The sequence below is a fragment of the Pseudomyrmex gracilis genome, unplaced genomic scaffold, assembly GCF_002006095.1.
Source record: "Pseudomyrmex gracilis isolate BER0280 unplaced genomic scaffold, ASM200609v1 scaffold_211, whole genome shotgun sequence".
Lineage (NCBI taxonomy): Eukaryota > Metazoa > Arthropoda > Insecta > Hymenoptera > Formicidae > Pseudomyrmex > Pseudomyrmex gracilis.
In genome coordinates this window covers 240,566-257,494 of record NW_018020795.1, presented here as the reverse complement: position 1 = coordinate 257,494, position 16,929 = coordinate 240,566, and the positions used below count along the sequence as shown (strand labels likewise).

Here is a 16,929-nt window from a genome sequence, read left to right as displayed (position 1 = left end):
GCATGGCGCGACGACGTTTTTGTTTTAGATCGACAATTAACACGGATCGTGTATTGTCGCTGAGCAATTAAAAATAAAAGCATTGGATGTTTGACGCCAGTAAATTTGGACGACGACGAATCGATCTCGCGTTTGGATCTCGCAACGAATCACAATCGATAGGGACGTCGAGCGGACGTGTAGAACCGATTGGCGTGTCCGTTTGCACCATGTTCAGCTCGCCGTGCACAACCGGTGCATCCCAGCAACGAGCGTCACTCGTGGCTGCGAACTGCCGCGAGTCGGGTCGTCGACGGTTTTCGCCGCGCGAGATAATTCGCGTCCAATTCGCTTCGTTCGCTGCGCTCTGCTCTTCTTTTTTCGACGCGCCTCGCTGGCTGTTGTATCCCAGGTAGACGACGACAATAACTGAGACTATACCCGGGACGATATCCCGACGCGCTCTTTCCGAGACACTTCGAATTCCGAGAATATCTCGCGATCGCGACGAAAATAGATGATGACGAGTCGTAAGATGGATGGCGAGTTTCCGAGAATTCGGGACGAGTGACGGGACGAAGCGTGAGGTGTGAGGCGCGATCGCGACGGTGAAATACTGGACGCACCTGAAGGAAAATAGTGCAGCGAGATAAGAGTACTCTGCTTCTTCACCGTGATACGTGTGTGCGCGCCACTCGACGCTGCGCTACCTCGAGACGGTAATTTTCACGGCGCGTAATCTCGTGAATCGTCCGTCCCGAAAGAACTTATGTGAAAAAAAGGGCATGAGGAAGACGCGCACAGATAGCACGTAGCGAGACTGGGCCCCTTCTTCGTTTCGGAGATGCGGCGCTATTCACTGCATATCAACGTCGCCCTCGCTATCGTTTTATTGACGATTCGTGCAGTCGTCGTGCGGGCCGGCAAACAAGGTAACGATTATCTTTGCTTCACGGAACTGATTGAGTCCTCGAAAACTGCAAGTCTCGTAGCGCTTTAAAAGCACTGTACAGCGCACGTAATTCGCGTAGCGAGAATAAATTCGAAAACGTGTGGAGCACGTGAAAAATAGAAAAGAGAAGATTAGATAGAGACGACCCTTTCTACAAAGAAAGCGTGAATAGTTCTTTTATTTTATATTGAAATTTCTCGATATGTTCTTTTGTACATTTTTTTTATAGATGTTCTTTTCAATTTTTTATTTTAATTTGCACATATGCCTCTTTCGAGAATCGAAGAAAAAAAGTAACTTTATATATACATACTTTTACTTATACATATTTTTGTGCGTTTTCACTAATCATATCTTCAGAAGTTCTAGATATCAAAGGACTCTCGTTATATTAAGTTTAGAAAAAATAGTTTTAACTAATAACTATTGATAAAAGACAGAAGATGTAAAATTTATTTTAGAAAAGATAATGTGATCTCAACAACACATCGATAAGAAAAACTCTGATATAAAATTTCTAAAATATATGAAATTTCTCTATACAAATTTCTTTATAAAAATTTTAATTATAATTATTTACATTAGGGGAGACTTCACCGATTCAGATGACCTTGAAATATGTTGTCAAAGTTAACATTCTGAACAACTTTTCTTTATACATATGACCGCCGTTCGGCTTTAGTTTTCGAGATATTCACAAAAATCTAAATACATGAGATGGCAAAACTCATACAGAGACTACGCCTGTTCTTGCGATTTTCGAACTAATGATATAACAGTGAAAGCAGTAATTAATGTAAACATTCAGAAAAAAACATTTACGTAATATTTTTGTGTTGTGTGTAGACAGGGAGAGCTTTGCTCCTTTTCCTGCACTACCTTCCCCGAAAAAAACTTACTCAACCCAATCTCTAATATGTTAATGCAATATAGTAATGTACATTATGCATCGTGACATTAATGATATTGTAATAACACAGGTTGGATTAGGATTAGGTTTTTTTGAGGGGATGCAAGGGAGCGCAGCTTACAACACGAACAAAAAGAACATGAAGAATGAAGTATAATCGTGAGATAAATTTAACTAAAGTTTTTGTGAATATCTCGAAGAGCCGAGTAAGGAAAAGTTGTTCAGAATGTTGACCTTGACAACATATTTCAAAGTCATCAAAATCAAAGTGAGGTCTCCCCTAATGTAAATAATTATCAAAATTTCTATACAAGTTTCTAGAACTAAATTGAGAATGAGTTACACAAGGAAGTCTTTAAATCGAAATAGACGGTTTAAATTGATCTTCATAAATGTGGCGAGTTGTATCTGTTTATAAACGTGTCTCTCATATACACACATCTCGAATTTATTATATTATTATTCAGAAAAGGAAATCTTCCTTATACAGAATATATATATACATGTATACATATATATACATATCGATCACGAAAACAATTTCAAACGCGCGGGAGGTATCTTTTACTGGGAAAATGGCTTTTCACGATCCGCAGGTGAATAAGGTTCCGCAATTCTTGGCAGTCACAATGGACGCGCATTGTATCGTCGATTCGTTATCCTTACATTTCCGATTGAGATGGTTTTCGGTGTGCTTGCCAGAGCAGAATTTTTCCTTCTTGCCGCGGTACCGCCTTCATAACAACTCGGCTCGCGAGAAGAAACGTGAAGTACACAGGATTGCCAAACCTGTGGTCAGATCTGTGTTGTTGTTTCGTAAGCTCTGTGGGAGCTGTTACTGAAAATTTATGGGACGCAGAATAATTCAAATCGCGGGAGAAAATAAAGGTGAAAGCAACCGCGCACTATTTGTGTAATACGCGTTAATCATTACATTTTACTGAGACAAAATACAATAGTATTATACGCTCGCTGCAGTACACAATATTATATATACGTACTTGTATTGCAACTAGTGTGTACATTACATATGTGTTACAACGGATAATACTAATCTGACCATTGTTGCTCGTAGAGATCAACATGATGGTGCATATCTCGTGGGAAATAAAGCTCGTACAAATGGAAACAAAGATATTATGTCAGGTTTGTGATAATTCTAACAAATATACAATCAGAGAATATCATTTGATTGGGTTTGTTTTGATATTTACATAAATATTCAAATATAGTGCGTGCGTATGGCGGTTTAATTGTTTGAAATAATACTGTGAAATAAAACTATTGAAAACTGACGCGATCTACTCAAAATATTTCTGATGATAAATATAGAGGAGAGAAATTTGATATTTTAGTTGAGTCGAGTACTTTTGTAAAGTAGCAATAGTTGAAAGCGAGAGAAGATGTGTGAAAAAAAGTAAAAGAGAAATACGTGCAAATAACATTTAAATATAACAATTGTATATATTTATGTATATTTTCTAACTTAAATATGTTACCGCAACTTTTGAATCGGACAACAGACAAGAACACTTCTCATTTTCAATTTCAAATAGCGTTTCACGCAGTGGTGGTAACGTCCCACCGGGCTGCCAGGTGCTCTGTCAATTAATTGTTGCAACTGCAGGTTTAATGAACGTCACTTCGTCATCCTCGCATCCTGGATCGTGTTCAGACGATCTAGCTTAGTTTAGCGTATAATTTATGCATTCTGTACTACACAATGCGTTTGCAACTTGATTGAGCTTACGTGCCACTGCCGTTTAATAGTCTGCTTAAAGCATACGTAACACGCTACTTAGTCTGTTTTAACCGGGAAAATTTGCACTTACCTGTTGTGTAGTTTTGTTCTCGCAGTTTGCCATAATACGTACGAAGCTTTGACACAGTGCGCGCAAGAAACGCAACAAAAGATCTGAGATGTGTAAACTAAGCAATCTAATATACATAAATTTATTTTGAACAAACGTAAATTTAATTTGAACACACAATCTAGTTTAGTTAATTCATATTTAATTACTACGATTATATCGAGAACGAAAATAGTTTGTTGGATGAGGATTACACAAGTTTGCTTGTGTTTGTGAATAGATTTATTTACGAGCAGCAAAGTAAGACGCATGTGTAGTTTACTTAAAAGCAAAAGATCGGAATTTTCAAAAATGTATTCCATACGTATATGTAAACGTAAGAAAATTGTTCACGCAAGAGAAGATGTTTAGATTTTGTAAATATTCTTAAGCTCAGCTGCCTGCGCGACGGCATACAAGTTTGATATCTAATAACAGTTTTCTTCGAGGATTCCCCCGAGTTCTTAATAGGTCAGAAAGTTTTCACGTATCGGGGACACTTAATAAGTTAGACGATAACACCCGAGGCACCTGATTTGCAATTTAATATGCGGCCAATATGCAGCCACAACATACTGATGGATCGCAAACTTGTTTATACAATATTGCGTATACGAGAGACAACAGAGGGAAAGAGAGGAAGCGGGAAAAATAATTTTAATTAAATAAGATATTATTTTTGTGGCACCGGTTACAAATTTAATCGATAAGTTTGTTACAAATAATTCAGTTTATTGAATAAACTCACTTAAATATATAGCTGTTTAATGAACCAATACATACACGTACACACAGAAAATAGGTCAAACTGATATTGTCGTATTGGATGCGTCACACGATGTTAAAATATTTTAATAAAATATTTGAATTATATAAATAATAGCGTTAGTATAGTATCGTATACTAATGTTATTTTTTTGCTTTCTCATTGTTAATTAGTAAAAATCTCTGAGAACACATATATTGCTCTTGTTTTTAATCGGGTAGGTACATGCGCGAGTTGCTATTCTCTATATAATGACAAACGTAGATAATAATAATATTTCAACTTGATGAAGTGACATTAGATTAGAACTAAAGTTTATTATAGAAACGTTTATTGAACTCGGACGGATAGTTAACGATTTAGACCAACACTATACCAACACACAAACAATTTATTGTCTGAACAGTATGCATTGTGCGAGCTTCTATTTCCCCGTTCAATGCTACATTGAATAAAAGCAAACATTTCCACTTAGCTTGAGTGCTATGGCAAACGTTTATCACGCAACTGTACTAGTTACTGCAAAATATGTTATTTAACGTATTCAAAGAAAGTATATTACATATTACTGATGAATGTTACTAAACTTTTATAATTATATGTCATTTAAAAACCAGGTTTATATGTTACATCACATGTGTAATACGTATTAGTTTGTCTCTCTAATAACAAATTTATATAAAAAAATAAATTCAGGTATATGTTATTTTTCGACTATCTTCCTCATGTTTGTTTCATTCTTAGAAGTTTTAAATTTCTTTATGTAACTTATTACATAAACTTTATGCAAATAATATATATACGACATAGAAACAAATATAATATTATTATATTAACGTTTCTTTGTTGTTACCTAGATGCCTCAAGTTGTACATAATTTCGTCTCTAACTTTCATGCTAAAAACGAATCTTTTTTATGACAGCAGATAACGCGTCCGCTCTTTGATCAAATAAAATATAATTAAAGCGTATAACAATAGCAAAATTCACATATATTTATACGACATTTTACTTTTCATATTGAGTGTGTCACGCAAAAATAATTAAGTTTTTAAACAATTAAGACTTAATTAAGTTTTTATTGCAAATAATGTATGCGCAAATGAACTCAATAAAAAAGACTCTTTATTAAAAACGACGCTACGTAAACATCAAGTATGTTGTACGTTCGCTTTTCAAAAAGAGAATTATATTTTTATATTCGCAATGCAATTAATTTAAGTATTAACACGCACGATACCTATGCATATTTAGCTGCAGAAAATATAATCTTGTTTCATTACTTAAAATCTTTAGAAAAGTATACATCATTTATGTTACAAATTATTTATATCGTATATTATTTATATATTATAGAAATTAAAATATCACACATATATAAAAACAAATTTATAAAATATTATATAATAATACAAATATATAGGAAAGAGTTTGATATTTAAAGTAATATTACATATTACAACTGTAAAATATTACTAATTATACTTTAAATTAGATTTCTACTCCAATAAGATCTTTCTCTCTCTTTCTCTCTATTTATTTCTTAATCCACGCTGATGCTTTGCAATATCGAGGAAACCTGTGAATTATAAATGCTTCATCAAAGCAATCACAGTTTTTCTTCTCAATCTATGGCTGCAAAAGCGATCGCGTGAGTTAGAATATTCTATATAAAAGAAATCAAAATGATAACTGTATGTATTAAACGTAGTTAGTGAAGCTAATAATACCATCTTCTATTTACATAACTAATAAAACGCCTTTATAAGTTTCCAAAAAGCACAATCAACTTTGTCTGCGTATCATAGTCGGAGCTTTGATGAGAATTGTTCTCGAGTTTTATTCACTTATTGGTATATTACTGTTATTATTTATTTATTATATTATTGTTCTCTATTTATTTATTTATTATTAACAGTATTAAATTAGACATGCAATATATTAATTACATTTTACTTACAAAAACTTTCACTACAAAAGTTTCTTCTGCTAACATTATCAAAAGTGTATACGTACCGTTTCACGTCGCCTGAGCTCGCGCAAGCACGCACATTGTCGAAATTACAGTCGCTATCTACGCACGTACAGTTACACGATAACGATAATGCCTGTAATTGGAACGAATCGCGGCAGTTGGCAACCATAATTGTGCTCGATATTCAAAATGTAAAATATTACACTACGTTGACTGTACCAGAACGTGCATTATTTGCACGTTGTACGAATACGCGTAAATTATTAAGTTTTCGTTGCACAATCTACAAGTGGTTAATGTAAGAGGCTGGATAATTCTCATATGCGTTTGTTTTTTTGTTTGACTTCGGTTTATGAGTGACTACGTCAATCCCAATTGTTCGTGAAATTGTCGCAAAGAGAAAGCTTATTTGCAAAGTAGAGTATTTAATTAAAACATCGAGAATGCCGTAATTGTGTAAAACATACGCGATTTACTTTTCAGTTTTTTAATGTAAATTGTGCAAAACGCGTTTAATGAATATGCTAATTTGTTCAAGTACACATATCTGTATGCTAATTTGTATTTAATTAAAAATTTTGTCTAGATTATCAATTAACACAAATTAATCCGCACTAAACTATATAATATGCAAAATTGTATTTACTTGCGGTCACGGAAGTTTTAATTCACCAAAATTGCTTACTCTTTGATATAATATCGTGGTAATTGGAGTGTTCATAAAATTTTCACGAAGAGAAAGTTCATTTATAATGTACGGTTTTTAATTAAGACCGAGTGAGGTGAAATTAAAGTAGACGAGATTAATTAACACACATAAAGTACATTCAAAAAGAACAGAGTCACGTGAAGAAAGAAAGAAAGAGAGAGAGAGAGAGCGAGAGAGCGAGAGAGAATGAACGTTTTACGGTTTCTAGTATTTCCGACATATGTTGAAGGTCCTGATACATTTTCAGTCGCCACTTGAGCGAGCTCTTGTCTTTCTACTTGTTTCCAATCTTTCGCGTTACCGACAGCAGAAATCTTGGCTCGATATTTCTTTCTGTTTTTCTCAATTTTCCGCTCTTCTTTCTCGCGCGCTCAAAAGACATACGTAACTGTTATTCGGAGCAAAAAGATCGTTACCGATAAATGGGGTTTGGTCGGACTCGCTTTATCTAGTCGGTTCCCGCCGGTGTTGGAGACTCGGTCTCCGCCCGAGTACAGTTGCTGGATTTGAGTAAACCCGCGCGCACAACGCCACTCGGCCCGGGATAATTACACAGGGATGTCAGCCGTTCGCGTAATAGTGCATCACATGTGCAACTCGACTGGTTGATGCTGACGTATGTATTAGCTGCGGAAATGTCCGGAGAATCACTAACGAAATTGACTTAACCATTAAATGAACAATGTATTATTGACTGACATTACCTCGCCAACATTGCCGTTTTTGTAAAGGTAGAGTTGTATATTATCCGCTCAGAGACGCGAAGCGATAGTTCCGTTCAAACACAAGATTAAATTAATTAAACATTTCTAAGAAAAGCATTTATACACAGCGCAGCGAATTCGTTCTAACACCATTTCATTCTTCTAAAGATTTATTCGGTCAATGTGAGCCAAAATGTGCTAAGCAAAATATTTTGTGCAAAATATATTTTTTTTATTTATTCAAATGTATAAATGAATACGCATAATAATTTGAATTAAATTCAATTTGAAAATTCATCTAGAGTCTTTGTCATCTCATATAGATAAAATGAAAAATATCCAATTTACTCTTCCATGGAAATTTAAAACATTCATTACGAAGAAAACATTTTAGCTAGAACATTTTAACATTTTTATTTTGACCAGAACCTCCTGGTCAAAGAAACGACCTTTTCGCATTTTACACGCAAAATAAAATAAAATCGTATTTATTATTCCTCTCGTTCTCGCGAGATGTTTAAATTTGCGGTGTCACACATGATGGTGTTGTTCATTCGCGCGTTCTTAAAATAGCGTTTTGTCACTTTTCGCGCGTATTCTTTCGCTAACAAACTCCAACGTGCTCCACGTACATTCACGCGCGCAGTACTAGTCTACTTAATTGGTACATATCAGAATCGACGAGCACTTCAGGTAAGGCAAGTTGAAGGCAAACTAGTTTTGAGTTACATAACGACTCGCCCGAAGAGTTTGCCCATTTGAGATTATATTAGTTCACGTTGCACACACCGGACGCTCGCGCAACTAGCCGCGGTGATATACGACGCAAGTCGTTTCGCTAAATCGCGATCAGCCGTGGTAGTAACCGCCGCACCCTACGTTTTGTCCAAGGGGGACGATATGCAACAGAGAGCTCACAGATCCCATGCCTTCGCGTTACGTAACTCTGGATTCTCAAATCACTTCGACGACTGTATCGTAAACTCGCGCGATCACAAAGGTAACAACACATTGCTGTACGTGTTTCTCCGATATATTATATTCGCGGTGGTAAAACCAAATCAAACTTAAAATTGAAGCAAATTAAGTGTATGATAGAAAATTGTTGGTAAATGAATTCGATTGCGCGCATTGATCATGAAAAAGGATTGAGTAATATTTTAATAAAAAACGTCAAACGAGAAAAAGTACATATCGACATGTAATATACTCAGGCATCCGCTTTCGATATTGAGATCGAATAAAAAAAAAAAAAAAAAAAAATGTGTCGGGATCTCGTTACCGCGCGGTAAGCACGTGCAAAGTGCAAGTAACAAGCCGCGTTTTAATTACTTCGTACGTCCTTTGATCTGGATTCTCGACAATACTTAGTTATTGCTGATTGCAGTGGCATCTAACGTTTAATTTCGGACCGCAGCATTGCATATCATGAGAGTGCGCGCTCCCTCATCAATTCGCCTATGTACAAACGCGATGCTTGATGAGTAATTACAGTACCCGAACGTGCTCACACAAGTGACCGGGGATCACCTGCATGTGTACGACCTTCGAACATTAAAAGCCCTGGGAGCGAATATACACGCGTGAATGATGAAAGAAACCTGCTTCTTTGTTCAATAATTCTTTCGTGAACGAATAGCACGCGAGAAACGAGTTTTCATTAAATATTACATATACGCGCTGTTTATTAGAATATGCTTTTTCCATATTTTCTCGTCTCTCGTACCGGAAAGAAACAACCACTCTCTCAAATACATCTCGAAAAAAAGCAATACGAATGCAAAAAGTGTCGGCAAAACGAAAGAACTATTGTCACGCGCGCAATTTACGAGCTGATGTCGCCGGGGGTACATTATCCATCATGTCCGGAGGGTTTAGCGGTAACCGGGCCGCTCTATCCGCGCGCTTTTATGCATCCGACAAATGGAGTATAACCATACGGTCGGTAAATCAAAGAGAAATTATAGTCGGAATTTTATATTGCACGCACACATACGCGAGTAACGAATATGAATTATTCCTTGTTGCGCACGATTTTCAGAATAGCGCGTCACCGTGAAAATCACACACGCGCGCGCACACACGCGCGACCTGTGCGTTAAATATTGATACAATAATGTATACAGGCGCGAGAGAGCGAGCGAACAAAATTTTGTAACGTTATTCGCGGGAAATAACGCAGAAACTTGCCGCTTGTTGCATGACGCCGTACGCTATTTCATGTAGCGATAATAATTGAATTGAACTCCGGGAATCTGCGAATATTGTATAATACATATACACACATGCACACAATTTCTCTTTTTTTCTTTCTCACTGTCTCTCGGTGACGATGTGTATCTCTTATAACGTTTCACACATTTTTCGGTACACTTTTATAAAAAAAAATACGATTTAAATCTTTCCATTCTCTGAAGAACGCGTTCTGTAAAATACTCAATGTTGAAGTTGTGTGCTTTTATTTTACGCTCTATATCGTATATTTGTCGGCTGAAAAAAAAATCGGGAAATTGTTGTTCTCTTCAGTGGCGAAAATTGCGCGATATAAAGTTCCGTGGTGAAATGACTCGTGCATATTTGAAATAAAAAAAGGTTTGAATTTCAGAATGCGTATTGTTATCTCATAAAGATTTTACGTTCCGAAAACTCATGGTTTTCGCATAAGTTTTTTACATTAGCGTCGTGTAACGCTCGCGTAATGTTTTCGAACGTCAAATGTGTTTGCGAAAAGTAATTAAATTTTTTTCAAGAGAAGTAATCAAACGGGTTTTATTTCCCCATTTTATTTCCCTGACTTGTTTACAAACGAGTTTCCCCATCTAGCGAGCTATTTACATGTGTCAAACTATTAATATCAATCTTCCATTTAACACACCTTAAACCAAATCACGAAAGTTATATAAATTTAATGCAATACGCGACGCTCTTTCGTATATGTGGTATATATATATATATTCGGTCACGTTTGGAGTTTAGCGAACCTTTTCCACCAGTGGTGCGCCGCGGCTTATCAGACTTGGCGGTTTATATGCGCTTCTATTGCCTCTACCTCGGAATGAAAAGAGGTGCAACGGCGAGAGACGGAAGCAACGTTACGTAAATCGTCCAGTTCGGGAGGGAAACTTAAGTCCCACTTATCTCGCGCCGCTTAAACTTTTCTTCGGAGTGCTTTCGTACCGTTACATTAAAATTCGAAGTCTCCAACTTCAATCTAGAATTCTCCGACTGCATTTTTCCCATCGCGGAGCGTGAATTATAACACTTGTGCGCGTAGTGATCTTTCCAAAAACGTGTCTTATTATGTGAAAACATATATTATTATATTTTATTTCACGTAATAAGAAAATTCACGGAAAAATCTGAAGATCGCCGGAAGAATTTTTTTTATCTCAATATGTATCTAATATAGTTGGAATATATATTATTTGATTAAATAAATACTTTTTAATATATTATATATTTTTTATATACAGTCAAACCTCAATAACTCGACCTCTATAACTCGAAAACCTCCTATAAGAGGAAATTTTTTCATTCTCTTCCGCTCCGCGGAAAGGAAAAAAATCTTCGATAAATCGAAACCTCTACAACTCGAAGATTTTACTTCTTCCCTTGAGATTCGAGTTATCAAGGTTCGACTGTATTTATAAATTATATATTATATATTTGACCTTTTTACATATTTTTTCTTCTACGTATATTTTTTGAAAACTAAGAAAGAGACGTAGACAAAGATTCAATTTACGATGTTGTGCATTTGTTTTACATAATCGCGTGAGTATAAATTTGTATAAGATTACATCAGTGTTGCTGTTTCTAGTACACTGACTATATTTTATGTACGCACATACGTACGCACCTAGTAAATCGACTATTAAGCCATAAACTATATCTTATGGTCGTTTTCTGTCCGGAGGGTTCTTCTTTATTTCGCCGCAGAGAAAGGCGACAAAACTGGGGGAGCAGCGTGAGATTATTTTTATGGCGCCGACATAGATCCACGTTCCTAGTTTATGAGCTTGATTGCACACGCGGTGACGACTTATCGAGCGCGTCGTAATGAAGTGTTAAAAAAAAAAAAATAGAGAAAAAAACATAATAACGGTGTTAGTGGTTGTACGTTATAAGAAAAAACAAAAGCGGACATACGCTGATTACAGTTTCCCTGAATATCGTGGGAATATCGTGTTTTCGCATTGCTTACTAGTCTTTGTTAAGCGAACCGTTGTTTTGTTTAACATTATCTACAAATATGTAAGCTAACATTGCTTTTAAACGAGACCGGAATACACTTTTGAAATGCGATGAACATTCCCGGATATCACGTGGCGCGATAACAAGCAGATGAACATGCTTGAAACTTAATCCTGTTGAAACAGCTCGAGTTCCCTTCCGGATTTTGGCGCGGTTGGTTTCTTTGCTCTCACGCGCACGGCGCGTTCGCAACGCCGCTCCGATCGATAATTAAATTTCCAATTTGAGCGGCATTCGGATTGATTTTCGAACCAAAATGCATTCGATTACATTGTTGGCATAATTGTCAGAAAACACTGGAATTCTGGTCAATTAGAGCATTAGATTGAAAATTAGCGGTTTTCGATTGTCTCGACTTAGCCAATTAAATATGAGCAATCGCGAAATTACGGATATTATCTAAAATTTCTCTCTGGCTCGCTAAATCGAATTGAACGCGCGCGAAACTCATTACGGAGATTTTTGTATCTTACGTATCTAAATCACGTTTCGAATTGTTTCATCTCTCTCTCTCTCTCTCTTTCTCATATACGGCTCGTTATACGGGAAATAACTCCATTTGTATGCGATGTACATAATTCTATTGCTACCAGCGAATTATATCACCCATCGGTACAACTTTGTCGGCCGCAAATATTGAATAATTCTCTCCCTCCCTCCAACTTTGTTTCATGTTCTCGTGGAACAGCTTTACCTACGATTAGCTGCTTAATAACGCAGCTTATTGGTAAACTGCGGAGCCGTACTGATCACATAAATGAAATTACGTGTGAATAAGTAGTAGTTTCGGGGTTGGAATATTCTATCCTCTCGCATATACATATCCTTAATGAACAAAACTTATCCGGGATGAATACATGAATATAGATTGAAAAAGAGAAGATTACACATGTGCAGATTGTTAATAAAAGTTTTCTTTAATCTTTATCTTTAATTGTTTATGATACGAAATATTATCTACGAAATATTATGACACGAAATATTATCTTTACAAAATGAAGTTGTAATGATGTAAATTGTAAATTAACGTCTGACTGAAACAACACATTTTTGTAATATCCGAAACCTGTGTAAAAGTTCACAAAAAATCCGAAATTTAATTTTGTTAACAATCTCTTTGTAGTTTTCTTATAAATATTATTTGTGAAAATAATTTATAAAAAAATTTTTAAAAGAGATTGTCACATCAATGAAAAAATCTGTACATGAAAATAGATGGAATAGTTCTGTGGCCGGATATTGTTCTTCTCTCCCTTTTTCTCTTCTTCTCATGTACATGCATACTCGCATCTACAGTTATGTACTAGTGCAAAGTTAATAATCTTCTTTGACATGTTATGGTTTCTATCTATGGAAGATAGGTATTCAATAAGTTAATCGTGTCTAGGCCGATTTTCATTGTGTTAGCAGAGATGAAATATTGATTTCTGCATATTGAATACGTATATCGTAGAAATACATGTATCTGTGAAACTTCATTTCTGAAAAAATTCTCTTTCCAAAAATACCAATTTAAAAAATTAAAAATCTTTTTTTATCATATTTAATCATTTTTATGGTATTTTAATTTATTTTTCAACAATATGCCATTCAAATCGATTTTTCCGGAAATTAAAATAAAAATGAAATGTATAGACGATTGAAATGAACATATAAAGCAAGCGAATTTCATGAATGACAGTTCGAAATAGAACTAGTACTTTTCGAACCGTTTCGATTTATCCGTCTCTCTCTCTCTCTCTCTCTCTCTCTTTCTATATATATATATATATATTTTACGTACAGTTGGAAGATTAAATAGACTTCGACGAATCTCGGTCGAGTTCTTGTCTTTTGTTTTTCTACAATAGACCAAAGTGGCCATGATTATCAGGTGATTTCTTCTCTGTATATAGATCGCACGCTTGATTGCCGGAGTACGATTTTAGCTTCGGTTAATTTTCTTCGTTTCTCGTATTTCTCTTTCTTTCTCTTTTCTTTTTTCTTTTCTGCTCTTATTTTCCGCTCTTTTGCTTCTTTCCTTCTCTGCGCTCCACTTCTCTCTTGTTTCTCTCTCTCTCTCTCTCTCTGTATTCTTGATATACGTGTGATACTGTTACACCATACCTTTCTCTATACATTTCTCGCTCTAACGTCTCTGAACAGCCGCAACGTCGTTACAACCTTCATAAAACTTTGTGGCCGTGCGAAGTTTCCGCGAACTTCGAAATTTATTCGTACCGAGTTTATCGGCATCGCGCGAGAGAATCGACAATCGTAAACGTTATCGCGCAGCAGCCGCCATTCGATTCAGCGACACTGCGAGCAAAAGTGAATCCTTTTTAGTAGATCGGAATAGATACGATTCTAATAATAGCGTCGGAACTAAAATGTCACGAGATAAGACGGAGTGTCGCGAAAAGTGGAATTTAGATAAATGACCTGTCGGACGTTCCAAAATTTAATTTTCAAGAGAGCAGCTGGGAGATAAGTGAGATGAACAAAAAAAGTTGGAACTATTAGTATATAAAAGTATATAAAAACTAAATCACACAAAAAAAAGCACATAGACATGAAAAACACTTGAAGAACTACGGTCAATTGAAATCAATTGGTACGTAAATAACATTGAAAAATAAAACTTAAAAAAAAAAAATAAAGGTAAAACGAACTAGTCGAGAGACGTCATTTCATCTTTCTGAACGTTATGACGCAGTGTGAGCCTTATAAAGAGAGTAGAGACTGCTGCTGCTGTGTGAAAGACCTACTAACCATTCTCTTTTCTCAAACGAGCTCGAAACCGCATACAGCGAAGTTCGTGGATGTAAATGCAAAATATACACGTACATACATATGTAACAGATATATATGTATATAATATACAAGTTTTCTTTAATAAAGTGTGTTACAAAGAGATCAATGTGACACAAAAAATTCATTCTCTCCTTTTTTATATCACTCGAAAACATCAGACGAAAACAGAAATGAAAAACTATACAGCTTAAACGTAATTTTACACAATAATTTGGAATTGTGTTTCTTGTGGAATATTATTAAAAATGTGAAAAATAAGATAAATTCTAAGAAGTGCCGTTATATTAATTTTAATGATAATTGTTTTATATAAGTTTTAATCCTATTGGCAAATTTATTGTGCGGAAAGTTGTTAAACAAATTCAATTTAAATAATAAAAAGATGAAATACTTTTGCATTTAAAACTGTTACAACAACAAACTATATGCGAAATATTATTTCATAGTAAATTTAAGATCAAGATGCAAATACATTCGTCTCTCATTAACAAGCGAATCAATTTACAATTTCATATACTGTTGGCTTATGCTTGTTTTCATTCGCATCGATGATTATACTGACATAAAGAATGGAATATTTACGTACTCGACGACACAAATCATGCGCGTATAGAAAATTTATAATCCGAGTGAACTGAGAAAAACTTTACTATTACACTTTTATTCTATTTCGCGATGACATTTTTGCTCATAAATATCCTTTCGCATATGTATTCGTTACAAGCTTGAAATTACGAGTCGCGCATATTTTACAAAAATAAAATGGACGGATTTAAATAGTAGTCAAGTTGATGTTTCATCTCTACATTAGCCGAGTTGGAGGATATATCGCTCTACTTTTTTAGATAGATTAATTTTTGCGTATATGAAGCTACATGAAATATTACCAAAATATTCTTTTTCTACGCTTCTTTAAACAATGAAAATAATTTTCTACATAGATGGAAAAATAATTATTAGTGAACTTATTCTCTCTCTTACTCTCTCTCTCTTACTCTTTCTCTTGGCTCCTTTTATACTCTTAAACATGTCAGTAGTATAACTCTGCGAAAATGCTCGCAAGCGCTCACAAGCTGTGTGCGGTTTCCTGGTCTTGCTTCGTGGATTGTCACGGTTTAAAAACACTTCCTGAAAAATAGGTGACTACACACAATTGCATGCATTGTAGTAGAATATACGACAGCTTACCCGTATGCATTTTCCGTTGAATATTTCAAAGGCGCAAAGAATTTCCATTAGAAAGGATGCGTTTCTGAATCATTTATCATTTCGAATGGTTTTCATTAATGTTAACGAAAAAGATGACAAAACGAATATTTCAGACATTACTAAATGCAAAGGTAAAATCTTCGCCTGGATGTTCGAATTTTCGAATGAAACTTTTCATGCAGTAATAATAATTTTTGACTTTCGAAAAATATTAAAAATTTTTATTAGAATTTTAATTCAAAGTATCAAAGATGTTTTGATATCAAATAAGTAAAAAAGTTGTAAAGAGAGATTGGATGCAAACTTTCGTTAAGGAAAAGTCGATTTCAAATTGCTCAAAGAAACGCAAAGGAGCAAAACTTGAGGTATTAAGAGATATAAAGAGATAGTTAATGATGTGGACTCCTCAAACATCACATACACTATGATATAATCAAATGTATACTATATGTATCAAATATATTATAATATATTATAATATACAAACTAGCGTGTGTGAAGGTAACATTTTTCCTTTTTTTTTTTAAAATATGCATTATGAGCCGTTAATCAGTGGAGCTCTCTTTATAAGAAACTTTTAGTTAGAGAACTATGGAATTTCATTATCCGAGTGCTAACTGTTTGCAAACAAAGCAAAAACAAAATTTATAATTAATCTATAGCATATATAGTAAGACAGTCTTATGTGTGTGTGTGTGTGTGTGTGTGTGTGCGTGTGCGTGTGTGTGTTTGCAAACTGAATCAGCGCTTGAACAATATTTGCTGCATGATTGAGCTAAAGTATCTCGAAAGCGAGTACAACTCTCGGTTGAGAGTATCGCTTTTCAT

The 16,929-nt window shown here is 35.1% G+C and overlaps 1 protein-coding gene across 1 annotated transcript in view; it reads left to right on the top strand.

Annotated features, from left to right (window-relative positions):
* Positions 1 to 299: 299 nt before the first annotated feature.
* Positions 300 to 16,929, top strand: part of LOC109858527 (alkaline phosphatase-like) — a 172,988-nt gene continuing 156,358 nt past the window's right edge. Inside the window, exon 1 of the mRNA XM_020435882.1 lies at positions 300 to 911. Within this exon, the coding sequence (XP_020291471.1) occupies positions 824 to 911 (88 nt within the window). The 5' untranslated portion in view covers positions 300 to 823. The remainder of the gene's footprint in view (positions 912 to 16,929) is intronic.